At 38.8% G+C, this 15041-nt stretch overlaps 2 protein-coding genes across 2 annotated transcripts in view; both read left to right on the plus strand.

The window, feature by feature from the left end:
- Positions 1 to 7233, plus strand: part of ZYG11B (zyg-11 family member B, cell cycle regulator) — a 75433-nt gene extending 68200 nt beyond the window's left edge. The window contains exons 14-15 of the mRNA XM_069591880.1: positions 1209 to 1408; positions 6311 to 7233. Coding sequence (XP_069447981.1) covers positions 1209 to 1399 — 191 coding nt within the window. The 3' untranslated portion in view covers positions 1400 to 1408; positions 6311 to 7233. The remainder of the gene's footprint in view (positions 1 to 1208; positions 1409 to 6310) is intronic.
- Positions 1 to 15041, plus strand: part of SCP2 (sterol carrier protein 2) — a 981293-nt gene that overhangs the window by 696979 nt on the left and 269273 nt on the right. The window lies entirely within an intron of this gene.

Raw genomic sequence — 15041 nt, forward strand, 5'->3', positions numbered from 1 at the left:
AACATCATGTTGAACAAAAGTAGACAGACACATAAAGAATACATACTAGATGAGTCCATTTTATTTGAAGTTCTAGGCAAAAATCTACATCGCAGAAATTAGAACAGTGGTTGCTTGGGATGAGAGGTGCAGGGGAGATTGACTGCAAAGGTGCACAAGGAAACTTTTTTGTTGTTGAAAATATTCTATATCCTGATTGTGTTGGTGGTTACACCAGTGTATCTGTTGTTCTTGTTCAGTATCTCCTGGAGTTTGCTCAAATTCATGTCCAATGAATCGGTGACATTATCCAACCATCTCGTCCTCTGCCTCATATAACTATAGATTAAATTGGGTGTATTTATTGCATGTAAATTAGACTTTAATAAATATGACTGAAACTAAAATTTAAAAGACACGTGTACAGTAAATTCCCTGGTGTTCCAGTGGTTAGGACCCTGTACTTTAACTACCAAGGGTCCTGTTTGAATCCCTGATTGGGGAACTAAAATCCCACAAGCCAAATAGCACAGCCCTCTCCCTACCCCCAGGCCCTCAAAAAAAGCGTGTGTGCAAAAAAAATTTTTTTTAAGTTTTAAAAATGTTTTATTTATTTAGGCTGCATTGGGTCTTCTGTTGTGCACCAGCTTTTCTGGTTAAAACAAGCAGGGCTACTCTTTAGCTGTTGTGCTCAGGCTTTCCATTGCCGTGGTTTCTATTGTTGTAGAGCCTGGGTTCTAGGGCGCAAGGGCTAAGCTGCCTCAGGGCATGTGGAATCTTCCCAGACCAAGGGTCAGAATCTGTGTCCCCTGCACTGGCAGGCAGATTATCAACCACTGGACCACCAGGGAAGTCCCAAAAATTTTTTTTAAATAATGATCATTGGCATATACAATATGACTGCCATTAAATTTTTTTTTAAATGTTGGAAATGAATTAAAGTACCTATCTTACCCATGTTTTGCGGTCAAAGATTTTCTGGACTACCTGTCTTATGGTTATGATTTATATATACATTATATAATATATATATAATGTTATGAGTGTTATCTATGACCTATATGTGAGTCCTGTAGTGTAGTGTAACATCATTGCAGAGACATTTATCAAGCTCTAACTTACGTTAATAGTAATAAAACAGCTTAAATTTAAACGAATAAATAAAAATTATTCCACACAAAAGGCAGTTAAGTGTTTTAAGGAAAGCTCTTTCTCCTGTTTTCTTTCAGCCTCAAGGTACTGCAGCATGCTGATTGAGGAAGGAGGCTTGCAGCATTTATACAACATCAAAGAACACGAACAGACTGATCCCCATGTCCAGCAGATTGCTGTGGCCATTCTGGACAGCTTAGAAAAACACATTGTACGCCACGGGAGGCCACCTCCCTGTAAAAAGCAGTCTCAGGCCAGACTAAATTGATAGCCATAGGTAATTGGATAATGGAGTCACAGAAATTCTTTTTGTGATAAGTTCACTTGGAATAGCTTACCCTCTGTGATGTTTTAGGGGTTTCTATGATAAGAGTCATAAGATGAGTATGGGATTGACAATGTACAGTACTGTCCATGTGAACAGTCTCTGATTTGTCTTGTGATTTTTAACTTATTAGGCAAGAAGGGTCTCTTCCTTCATCATTGCCTTTTAGGAAGATTTCCACATCTTTCAGTGTTTGAACTTAACCTGTGCTTAAAATTCTACAGTTTTATGATGAAGTTTGCACGAACCCTTAGGCCAGACTTTTCTGATTTTAAAGTCCCTTCCAATCAGTTTGCAGCTTCAGATAAGCTGTTAACTTGATTGCTGGCACTGCTTCAGTTGTAAATTTTATACTGCTTCTGTATAAAATGCCTTTATTCTCTGTTTGTGTATCTTTTATAAGATGTCCTTCTTAGTGTGAAAGAATGGAAATCTGTTTCCTACCCTTGAGAAAGCTACTTACTGGCTAGTGCCAGGATGGCTGGCAGAAAATACATTAAAAACTACTAAGGGAGAATAGAGGTTAGGAACTGGGAAAAGGCCTGCTCTTGAGGTATTTTTAAACTGGGACTGGCTAATCTTCTGGAACCCACCTCTCCTAAGACATTGAGCAGTAGCTTGTTCTTCATATTAGTTCTTGGAGACGTGGACTGCCGCTTCCTATACAGACTGCAGGTTACTCTCTAGAAATATTTCCCCAAGCTACCACGGTGTAAAATATTACAGCCTTCTGTGTTAGAGATTAATTAACTGTCTGAATCTCTTTATGTCATATTGTTGTGAAAAAATCGTCTCTTGCTAAAACTGACTGTTCTTTTCTCTCTATTTCAAAGTCATTTTGTTCGGTGGAATAGAGACCATATATGGTGTTACCTGCTCACTTAAAATAATTAATTAACAACAGTAAATTTTGCCACAAGAAGTTAATTTTCTTTTGTTTCAAAATATGTGTATCATAATGTTTTCATGTTAGGGAAAGATATCCACGTCTCACTGCCAAAAATAAATAAGAATTAGATGATTGTTAAATGTAATGATTCTAGTTGCAGGGCAGAAAAGGAAATATTTTGTGATAGGTTATTTTTTAGACAGTTTTCTTTTCTTTAGGAGAGTTGTTATAGTATAGTAAAGAATCAGTTATAATGGCAGTTGGGAGGCAGCAAGTCACCAAGAGAGTTATTTTCCATTTTAAATTTTAGTTTGTGAATAAGGTTAACCTGCAGTCTTAGATAACTGCATTTTTTTTCATAGATGGCCAAAATGTTTTCAATAGAGATTTTAAATGGTACATTTAAATCATTGTGATCATTCAGAAGCATTTTTATTTAGAAAGGAGCTGGCTTATTAGTAGTATGCTGTTAACATTTTGACATACATGTTTCATACCACTATCACAATAATCATACTTGAATCATTTGGTACTCCTTTACAGAAATAAAAACTAAAAGAAAATAGGTGTTTAGAATCACTAAAAACCATTTTAAATTGTGGGTTAATTCTGACTCAAGGAATTTTTATAGGTGTAAGATAAATTTTCACAGGTTAAGTATTTCAAAGGAAATGGAAATTTCTTTTTAAAATGTCCCCTTTTCCTGGGTTTTAAATATCTAAGGCAAAATGTCAAAAATAGGATGTCCTACAATAGCTTAGAAGTTGGTAGCTGTGTGGACCATTTCCAGGTCTTCTGGCTTGTGTAGTTAAGGAAAAGCCTATTTGAGAAGTTTGGTTTCAAGTTTCTGTTGTATCCTATTTAAAACAAAAGTACATGCTCCTTGTAGGCTAATCCTAGGTTTTTTGTCTTTATAAATTGTTTTCAAATATGGCTAAAAATGTATGGAAAACAATTAACCCCTTCATTACTCAGAATAACTTGTTGATAGATGAAGACTCAAATATATTTAAATTGAAATTTACTACTTTGAGCACTGGTAATGGCCAGATACTTCTGAGTCTTAAAAGCAAGATAATTAGGCACATCCCAGATAGATAAAAATTTTAGTGCCTTTGTGATTGGGATAACTCTTAAAATTGTGTATCTGATGATGGCACAGAATTGTCTATAAGGTCTTAAATCTGACTACAATTCAGTATATATAGATATATTTATATATAAATTGAGGGCTTCCCTGGTGGCTCAGATGGTAAAGAATTTGCCTACAATGCAGGAGACCTGGGTTTGATCCTTGGGTTGGGAAGATCCCCTGGAGGAGGAAATGGCAACCTATTCCTGTATTCTTGCCTGAAGAATTCCACAGACAGAGCAGCCTGGTGGGCTATAGTCCATGGGGTTGCAAAGAGTTGGACATGACTGAGCAACTTTCACTCATTGATATATAAATTATGAGGTATAACTGGCCTGTCTCTTAAGGTAGAATCTATTCGGCCTCCTGTTTGCATTTGTACACTAGAATGTAATGGAACTTGGTGCCGTCAAGGGTTACCTCTTCAGTGGGTTAGAGGTGCTGTTTCAAGCACAATTTAGACTAGGGTTGAACCACTCATTGTTGAAATCATCGGTGCGCTCAGATATTGCAAATTATCACTACGTCAGTCCACAAACAGCAAGATTTAAACCTACTAAAGGAAATGGAATTAGACTTTTTAGACTATAATGATGCATGTTGTTATCAATGAGTAAAACAAGAGAAGTCTAAAATTAAAGCAAAAATAATTAGGTATATCATTCTTCCCATCAAGTAAGTTTTGCTGTTCTCTTTATACTCCAAAAAAATCATTTTGTCCTTTTGTATTTGAAAAGAAACATAAATCAAGTAGTAATAAGTTACTTTACTCTCTGGCCAAATACTCAGTGGCTACTGCTCTTAGTTGAGAATTTAAAAAATCATATCAGATTCACAGACCCAGGAATTGACCTTAAATGTTGCTGTTTTCACTCCTGGACAGAAATGCTATTTAGTGGCACTAGTCAATTTAAGTGAATGACCCAGGTGGAGATATGAATCTCACAAGGCAACTGTGGAAATTTAATTTCATATCTTAGGTTTGCAAGCTTCCGAAGAATCGAGGATTCAAGTTTTAAAACATTGGTCCTGAATATCCAGCCTAGGAAGTTAATCTTGCTGGTGGGACCTTTTGAGTTGGCCCTTTTTCTCCCCAGTCAGTCATTTGACTGTATTTTAAATTATGCATTGCTCAGGATAGTATTGGGCCATCTTCTAGATCTTTGGAACACATTTTGATGAAAACATATTTTGTTTCAGTGTGTGCTGAATTAGGGTAGAATCAATTAATAAACCATGGTTTTGGCTTAGTGCTTTAGAATGGCTGACATTCTTCCTCCCCCTGCTCTCCACCCCTTAGGAAACACTGTGCAGCAGTACCCAAGGTTGAAAAAGAGGTCATGAGTAGCCAGGAAGATAAACTTGCTGTATTGCATATGTTGAAACCTACCCTTCTCCTGCCCTCTAATAGTATGTTTACATTATTTGGTTATTGTGCAACTTTTATCTTGAGATAAACAGTATTAAACTGAAGGTGTAAGTTAAAGGCAGTGTCATACTGTCAGCTGATGTGGGCAGTTTTATCTGTATGTTACTTTTTTGGGGGACTTTATATGGCTAGGGTTTCCAAGTAGTGTTCTGAGATAACTTACAGAGAGGTTTGCAAACTTATGGTTTCCCTCTGAAATCCATTGTAGCATTGGATATTGAGTATTTAAACTTTACCATTTGATTTGTATTGACACATCTTTCATTTTTTTTGTGTTAACTCATGAACTGTTTATTTAAGTAATAATGCAAATCCAAGCTTCATCCAGTGATGAAAATAGCAGTATGATAGAAGATTTTGCTGAGTGTGCTTAAAATGTGTAATTGCTTTATCTTTTTTAGTATTTCATAGATTTTGCATGACATGTACACTCCTAATTATGCATTTTTTGGCTTCCAAATCTTAACTGAAGACATTCAATGTTAACCTAAGAAAGAGCTTTCTCTGCCTGTTTTTACCCTCTCCCAATGTTTTTAAAAATTATGGGAAAATCAATGCTATTTCTCATTTTCTGGATGAAGCAAAGCTTTGCTGGAGAGCACAACCTGACTGCATAGTTAGACACAATGGCTGTTAAGAATATTTAGAAAATCCAAATATATCAAATTATGAGAAATAATAAATAATTCATTAATAACGTGTGCTTAATTTTTGAAGATCCTTTGGAAAATTGTCAAATTGGGTTCTTTTAAGTTTATTTTAATCAGCTTAGAAGCAAGAAGCTACTTAGCTAATGAAAGCTGTGACATACTTCAAAAAAGCAGGAAATTCTTGAGAGCATTTAATAATGGGAGGATGTTAATGTCAAGATTTATACTCTCAGATAACTTGTAAGAATAAAATTTTAAATCCCTGACTTTTGTAGCATTCCCACTGTCAAATTCTCACTGACTTGTGAGTGTGGAAAAAGATATCTTTTGCTTGAATTCTGGCGGAAGAGTTCAACTCTTTTCAAAAGATATGAAAAATTCATTGGAAAATACGTATACATTTCAAAGTCTCTCAGTTATCTGGACTGAAGGCACTGTTCTCGCTGTGGCCAGATGAATGGGAGTGTCCTGTACCTGAATCATGCTAGATATTAAGTCAGGACATCGTTAGGTATTAATGTTGTGTGTACAGATTTTTGTTTGGGGTTTTTGTTTGTTTTTTGCTTAAATAAATGTTACAAATTTTATGTAAAGTGCATCTTGTCTACATTTATTCTAGACATTTGCTTTAAAATTTTAAACTAATGCAGATTCCTTGGTCATCCACTTCTAACAATTGCTTTCTCAATTGGCTTTCTCAAAGGCCAGTGATTTTACTGCAAAAATTTCCAGTGTTGTTTTTTTTTTTTCCCAGGACCTGGAACTCCATTCATTCATTTCATTAAATTCCCATGCTAGGTGCTGTTTGGGCTTCCCTGGTGGCTCAGACAATAAAGAATCTGCCTGCAATGCAGGAGATGGGGGTTTGACCCCTGGGTCAGGAAGATCCCTTGGAGAAGGGAATGGCTACCCATTGCAGTATTCTTGCGTGGAGAATTCCGTCGACAGAGGAGCCTGGCAGGCTACAGACCACGAGGTCACAAAGAGTAGGACATGACTGAGCAACTAACACAAACACAGGTACTGTTCATGTGTTGGAACTTATATAAGGCCTTCAGAGAACTTACAGTTTTGTCGAGAAGAGGAAGTAGTGAACAGATAAATATTACATAACACAGATCACTCCACAGTATTTGTTGTAGAGCCACAGAAACTATACCAAATCAAGACTGGGCTCCCATCAACAGCCCAAGAATACTTCTAAAGAGCATATGTGACTTGATAGTCATTCACACAACTGTTGAGATAATTAACTGGCATTATTGTTTAAGTGCATTTAGTGAGGGAGGCTACCAAAAAAACAAAGTATTATTAGGAACCTCCCACCCTGGCCAGGCACCATAGTAACCATTTGCATGAGTGATTTTATGACAGGAAGTCCTAGTAAGGAACATGGAACTAATAAGCCACCACAACCAGAAGAGTTTGGGAAAAGTCAAAAGGGGATACCACGTATCAGACCACCTCCCAGAAACCTCACTGGCATCCATCTTGGCTGAGCACTGTGTGCACCACCAGGAAGGACTCAGAGTGATTGGCCAAAGACAACCCGGAAACTAATTCTATCACCATAAAACCCGAGACTGTGAGCTACGTGGCAGAACAGTTCTCCCAGATTCCTTTACCCTACTGTTCTCCACCTGGGTGCCCTTTCCAATAAAATCTGCTTTGTCAGCATGTGTGTCTCCTCGGACAATTCTTTTCCATGTGTTAGACAAGAGCCCACTCTAGCGCCCTGGATGAGGTCCTCCTTCCTGCAACAATATAAGAAGCCCATGACCAAGAAGAGTCCTTAGTAAATTTAGTTTCAGAAACCTCATTTTATAATTGAAGAAACTAAGGGAAAATGTTGTTTTTCAGTTGCTAATTCATGTCTGATTTTCTGTGACCCCATGGACTGCAGCACACTAGGCTTTCCTGTCCTTCACTATCTCCTGTAGTTTGCTCAAGAATTTAAGAACTCATCATTCAATGATGCTATCCAACCATCTCATTCTGTCATTCCCTTCTCCTCCCCTCAGTCTTTCCCAGCATCAGGGTCTTAATGCTCTTGCCCATATCACACAGCAAGTCAGTGACAAACTCTGCACTTCAGTTCTTACTTCCAAATTTACAATCCAGTGGTTCCTCTCTCCCTCTATTACTGCAGTAATAGCATGAGATTGCTTAGCTCTTAGACAATTGTGATTAAGCAGCAAATGAATGGTACAGAAAAGAATGCACCAAATGGTCAGAAGTGGACACGGACCATCCTTACTGATGGTGTAGGGCAGCATTAGTGTTTAGATGCCATAGAATTGTTGACGAATGGTCACTAGAAATACTACTGCTTCCCTGATACACAAACATGAGATTAGATGTAATAGAGTGATAGGGTTTTAAAAAATATTTATTTTTATTTATTTGGCTTCACTGGGTCTGAGTTCCAGCTCTTGGGATCTTTGATCTTTGTTGGGGCATGCAAGTTCTTTAGTGGTGGCATGGGGACTCTCAGTTATAGCATGTGAGATATAGTTCCCTGACCAGGGGTGGAACCCGGGCCCCCTGCACTGGGAGTGTGGAATCTTAGACACTGAACCACCAGGAAAGTTACCTTTAAAAGTAGTTTTTAAAATAATTTTTATAATTATTAGCTTTTCTTAACCTTTCATTTTCTCTCCAATAATTCATTCAATACTAACATGGTATCACTATGGGCCACACATACTGAGGAAGATAAATACCTTTGGACAATATTTAACCAAACAAGTTGTTGAGCTGTGTTGTCTATAGCCAACCTTCAAAAAGAAAAAAAGCAAGACTTTCTCCATTCTCCCCCCTCCATTACCCTTTCTAGCAGTTTTTATTATGTAGATTGGCCCAGTCTCTTGGCTACATTTAAATTCTTTTCTCCTGAGTTATCTTTCTACTTCCTATTCCCTATTCTTAATCTGCATTGTAAGAATCCAGTGAAGAGCTCTGAGTAACTGCATAACTCTTCAAATTGAGAGGAGTGGGTGAATATCAGAAACCATGAGCACTCACATTAATCATTTTTTGTCTTTTTATAGTATAAGATTCTAATGCAGTCTGAAAATTCAGCCTATAAAAGAGCAAGTCACAGGGTGGGAGTATCAACACGCAGCTCTTCACTTCTAGAAGCCAGCCTTTGGAGCAGGTTTGCGGAAGTGACACCAAATTTTGCAGATGAGTGGCTTGTTCCTGTGCATTCAGTAAGACAGCTGTTTAAAATCATCTTGCAGTGACTCAAAAACTGTCACTAAAGGAATGTTTCTCCTAGACTGTGATGTGACTATAAGAGTGAAGAACAACAACAAAAAACCTCAGCTCTCCTATCACTTTACATCAATACACATTATAAAAGGAACCATTTTCAATGACAAAGCTAGAATGTGATTGTCATATTTCAATATGGAGATTAAGGAGTTAACCAAACACATTTTCTACCTAATTCTTGGTTTCATCAATTCAGTCTTAAATAAAGCCTTTCAAAACTGGGAATAATATGAATAATGAGATAAGTACTGTATTTAACCCTCAAACATGTTATAAGGGAAGAGAATTACTCCTTACTTTACAAATAAGAGGAAGCCTAATGATATGACTTATCTCATATCACATATATAGAAAGTAATTTATAAATTAAACCTAGATAGATACTGTTTTAACACCAGCTTCCCCACTCTTTGAATAATCTTTGCTGCATTGTACAGTCTCAGTAGTGATACCTTTGAATTAAAAAGACAAGTGTGGGATTTCCCTGGTGATCCAGTAAGTAGCTAAGACTCCAGGCTCCCAATGCAGGCGGCCCAAGTTTGATGAAACTAGATCTTGCTTGCCACAACTAAGAGTTCGTATGCTGCAACTTCAGATCCCACAGGCCTCAAGCCTCAACAAAGATCAAAGATCCTGTGTAATGCAACTAAGACCTGGCACAGCCAAATGAATAAAAATATTTTTTTTAAGACATGTATAATCAAGTCCTCTGAAACTGGTTCATGAAATAAACCACATTATTGTTTGTGGATAATAGCAATGGATTTAAAGAATCTTCTCTTTTAAAGACCTATGGGAACAGATCAACTATGTGATTTGGAGTCAATCAATTACCACTGTGCCAAATTCTATTGTAAGAAGGGTATAATTTCAAGTAACACTAGTTTTCAGTACATTCTGATGATTGACTTAGAATTCTATATATCCAGAAAATACATACAGGCAAGCACTATGCTAAGCATTTTTTATGTATACTTTTTCAGCTGAGCCTTGCAACAGCCTTATAAAGAAGATAATTATGACATTGATGGGTAAGGAAATTGTGAGGTATGAAATAACTTCTCCAGGTTCACAGGTTATGAGGTTTCAGAGTCACACATAAGATTTAAGTCTATCAAACTCTGAAATCTATGCTCTTAAACACTGTGCTATAAAGGGGGAAATCAATTTAACCATTCCAGGAACAATCTCAAATCTAATTTAAACATTAAGGCCATTCCCACTCACACTTTGGCCTCTCTCAAAGGATGGAACCCACTGACAGTTTTCCAGGTTTATGATTTGCAACCTCACTGGCCCTTAGTGTCATTATTGTAGTGTCTCCTACAATAAAACATAAGCCTTTTGCAACTTAGGGAGAAAATTTCCTCCCCAAAATAATAGGGCTAAAGAGACCAAGAAACCACCACTCTGATACAGATAGAGATTACTTCAATGTGAAAATATCTGAACATGCCTTATCTAACTAGTATGGAGCTTTAGAGGAGTCACCTGCCACAGACCTCATTTGTATGGAGGTCTCCAATCAAAGGGGCACTGACCTTGAGCACTGAGACATTTCCAAATAATTGTATAAACAACTCTCATCAGAACCTTCCATCCTTTGAAGCTCTAAACCAACTCCCCTGTCGTATTAAGCCAGTATGTAAACCTTTCCCCACAGCTGTTCCAGGAGTTAGTTTCTATGTAGGTTATTCCCACGTGTGTAATAAAATTTCCCCTTGTTTACCTATTGTCAGTTAATTTATAGGTCTCCTTCCACCTCCAACAATCGGACTTAAGTTGGTAGAGGAGTTTTTCCTCCCATAAGCCTTCACAGTAAGTTCATTAAAAAAAATGTTAAAACTAATAAACACGGAGAGAGAATGTTGGAATAAAGGACAGCACTTTAAATGGATGCATGTAGCTTCATATGTATCACTTGTCCTTATTTTATTCAGTTTCTGCCCACCTGTGATAACTTAGAGACAACAAGAGTCTTTTTGGATGGCCTTAGAGAAAAATGTCCTTAGTTAATTTCATTTCCCTGGAGTGGTTTGTCTTTCTTCAAGTTCACTACTTCAGTGAGTTACCTTTTACTAATCAAGTTAGCAAAGAGGGGGCTTGGGGCTTCCCAGAGGGCTCAGTGGTAAAGACTTCCTGCCAATACCCGAAGAGATGTGGGTTTGATCCCAGGGTGGAGAAGACCCCCTGGAGGAGAACATGGCAACCCCACTGCACTATTCTGCCTGAAAAATCCCATGGACAGAGGAACCTGGTGTGCTACAGTCCAGAACTCAGAGTCCGACAAGACTGAGCCACTGAGTACAGAGGGAGAGACTAGTCAAGAGGGAGATCGTAGAACTCCAGGCTGCCCCTCCCTAAATACAGGAAGCGTTTTCTTTAGGGCCATTGATACTTTGTACTGCTCTGTGATTCCAGTTCCTTTTTTTCTAAGTAGGCTCTTTCTATAGTAATACAGGTTTTACTGCTGATCACCACAATAGGAAAAATAAAGCAAAGCCACAGACATAGATAAGACAAAGACTTAATAGCTAGTCTTTGTGTTTTTGATGCCCAGAAAGAGACACTTGCTCAAAGTCTCAGAGCTTCAAATGACCCTTTTCCTTAGAAATAATCCTGTCTACTAGAAAACACAAAAATGACACAGGCGGTGTTGATCTCTTAGTTTTTGAAATTCGGTAAGTTTGGTATTCCAGAAGAGGAAGTGAAGCTCACAGGGTAACTACCCAAAGGTAAGGTGGAGATGGAATCTGAATGCAGGCTTTTTTGACATCAGAGCTCATGATCTTTCCCCTGTATTTCATGCCAATTGTTCAGCAGCTCAGTCGTGTCTGATTCTTTGTGACCCCATTGACTGCAGCACACCAGGCTTCCCTGTCCTTCACCATCGCCCGCAGCTTGCTCAAACTCACGGCCATTGAGTCGGTGATGCCACCCAACCATCTTGTCCTGTCGTCCCCTTCTCCTGCTTCCTTCAATCTTTCCCATGCCAACATAGCTAAAGAAATTTTACAAAGTTCTTTAAGAAATCCAACCATCATCTAAAGAATCTTGACTATAGTTTTCTCATTTCATTTCAGAAGTTTAATTTCTTAAGACTTTCCAGTTTATCTGTTCCTGCACTATCCTTTGCCTATTCTTCACAGTTGTCAGGAAAAGGGAGGGGAATGTCAGGGAAGGGCTCTCTAAAGGAAGTGAAGTCTCAGTGAAATCTGAGGGATTAATACGAATTACTTAAAAGGGGGAGGTAGCATGGACAACAATGAATGTGCCAAAGCACAAGTCTAGAACTGAAACAATTGCACTATATGATGTTAAAATGATAATTAAAAGTGAAATAAAAGTGTTAGTCACTTGTATCTGATTCTTTGTGACCTCATGAACTATAGCCCACCAGGCTCCTCTGTGGAATTCTCCAGGCAAGAATACTGGAGTGGATTGCCATTCCCTTCTCCAGGGGATCTTCCCAACCCAAGGATCAAACCGAGGTTTCTTGTATTGCAGGCAATGTCTTTACTATCTGAGCCAGAATACTAAATTTAGAGACACAACCAGGAGCCAGATCATGAAGGACGATCTAAGCCATCCTAAGAAGTTTGGAGTTTATTCTGAGGACAATGGGGAGACATGGGAAGTGTTTTAAACTGGGGAGAAACATCATTAGATTTGTGTTTAGGTAGAATACTCATTTCAGGTGGGTAAAAGATTGGTTGGGATTGGTCTGGTAATGGATCAGTTAGGAGCATAAAATAAATCATCAGAAATTATTAAATTGAAGTGGAAAACTGGAGACTAGGTAGGGGATGGATATAGAGATTAGGGGAGGAAGGGCAGGAGGCACAGTTTATGACAAAAATTTGCTCCTCGCTAAGTAGCTGCAACCTTGCCTCTGATTTTGGAGACAAACTTCCTTTTACAGCTACAATTGATTTTTTTCCCAGGTAGCCATTACACTTTTTTTTTTTTCCGAACAAATATTACTGGCTACCTTCTGTAAGTTAGGCACTATTGTTTTTAGTCACTAAGTTGTCTGACCCTTTTGCGATCCCATGGACTGTAGCCCACCAGGCTCCTCTGTCCAAGGGATTTCCCAGGCAAGAACACTGGTTCAGTTCAGTTGCCCAGCTGTGTCTGACTCTTTGCAACCCCATGGACCACAGCACACCAGGCTTCCTTGTCCATCAACAACTCCCGGAGCTTGCTCAAACTCATGTTCCATCGAGTAGGTGATGCCATCCAACCATCTCATCCTCTGTCATCCCCTTCTCCTCCTGCCCTCAATCTTCCCCAGCATCAGGGTTCCTTCCAATGAGTCAGTTCTTCGTATCAGGTGGCCAAAGTATTGGAGTTTCAACTTCAGCATCAGTCCTTCCAATGAATATTCAGGACTGATTTCCTTTAGGATGGACTGGTTGGATCTCCTTGTAGTCCAAGGGACTCTTAAAGAGTCTTCTCCAACACCACAGTTCAAAAGCATCAATTCTTTGGCTCTCAGCTTTGTTTATAGTCCAATTCTCACATCCATACATGACTACTGGAAAAACCATAGCTTTGACTAGATGGATCTTTGCTGGCAAAGTAATGTCACTGCTTTTTAATATGCTGTCTAGGTTTGGCATAGCTTTTCTTCCAAGGAGGAAGCATCTTTTAATTTCATGGCTGCAGTCACCATCTGCAGTGATTTTGGATTCCCCCAAAATAGACTGGGTTGCTATTTCCTTCCCCAGGGGATCTTCCTGACCCAGGGATCAAACTTGCATCTTCCGTATCACAGGTGAATTCTTTACCACTCAGCCATCACGGAAGACCCTTGGCACTATTTTACACCTGGGTATAACAAAGTCTTTTCCCTCATGTCAAGTTCAGTTCAGTCACTCATTCATGTGTGACTCTTTGGGACCCCATGCACTGCAGCACACCAGGCTTCCCTATCCATCACCAACTCTCGGAGCTTACTCAAACTCATGTCCCTCAAGTCAGTGATGCCATCAAACCATCTCATCCTCTGTCATCCCCTTCTCCTCCTGCCTTCAAACTTTTCCGGCATCAGGGACTTTTCCAATGAGTCAGTTCTTTACATCAGGTGACCAAAGTACTGGCTGTTCAGACTCAGCATCAGTCCTTCCAATGAATATACCCAGGACTGATTTCCTTCAGGATTGATTGGTTTAGTCTCCTTGCAGTCCAAGGGCCTCTCACGAGTCTTCTCCAACATGACAGTTCAAAAGCATCAATTCTTTGGTGCTCAGCTTTCTTTATAGTCCAGCTCTCACATCCATACATGAACACTGGAAAAACCATAGCTTTGACTAGATGGACCTTTGCTGGCAAAGTGATGTCTCTTCTTTTTAATATGCTGTCTAGGTTGGTCACAGCTTTTCTCCCAAGGAGCAAGCATCTTTTAATTTCATGGCTGCAGTCACCATCTGCACTGATTTTGGAGCCCAGAAAAATAAAGTCTATCACTGTTTCCATTTTCTTCCCCATCTATTTGCCATGAAGTGATGGAACTCAATGCCATGACCTAATTTTTTTGAATTTTGAGTTTTAAGGCAGTTTTTTCACTCTCCTCTTTCACTTTCATCAAGAGATTCTTTAGTTCTTCTTCACTTTCTGCCATAAGGGTAGTGTCATCTGCCTATCTGAGGTTATTGATATTTCTCCCAGCAGTCTTGATTGCAGCTTGTGCTTCATCCAATCTGGTATTTCACATGATGTACTCTGCATAAAAGTTAAATAAGCCTTACTGATAAGGCAACATTTGAGCAAAAAGTTGAAAGAAGTAAGAGAGATACCCATGAATATAACAAGCAGTCCAATGGTGCTGGAGTAGAATAAATAAAGGAAAGAGTGGCAGAAGATGAAGCAAGAGAAGGGCATGGAAAGAACAGATTATGTCGAAACTTGGAGAACACCATCCTTGTCAATCTTTATATTCTGCCTGAGATGGGAAGCTATTGGAGGATTTGGGGTAGAGGATGACATGATGTTTAAAGTGATCACTCTAGTTGCTATGTTGAGAAGAGATTTTAATGGAACAAGCCTGAAAGCTGGGGAACCAGACAGGAGGATATGGTAAGAATCCAAGTTGGTGCTGACAGGGGCTTGGATCAGGGTAGCAGGTGAAAGAGATAAGACATAGTCCTTGTATATCTTTTGAAGACAGAGTTGATAGGATTTCCTAACAGATAGGATATTGGATATAA

This window comes from Ovis canadensis, chromosome 1, assembly GCF_042477335.2.
Source record: "Ovis canadensis isolate MfBH-ARS-UI-01 breed Bighorn chromosome 1, ARS-UI_OviCan_v2, whole genome shotgun sequence".
Classification (NCBI taxonomy): domain Eukaryota; kingdom Metazoa; phylum Chordata; class Mammalia; order Artiodactyla; family Bovidae; genus Ovis; species Ovis canadensis.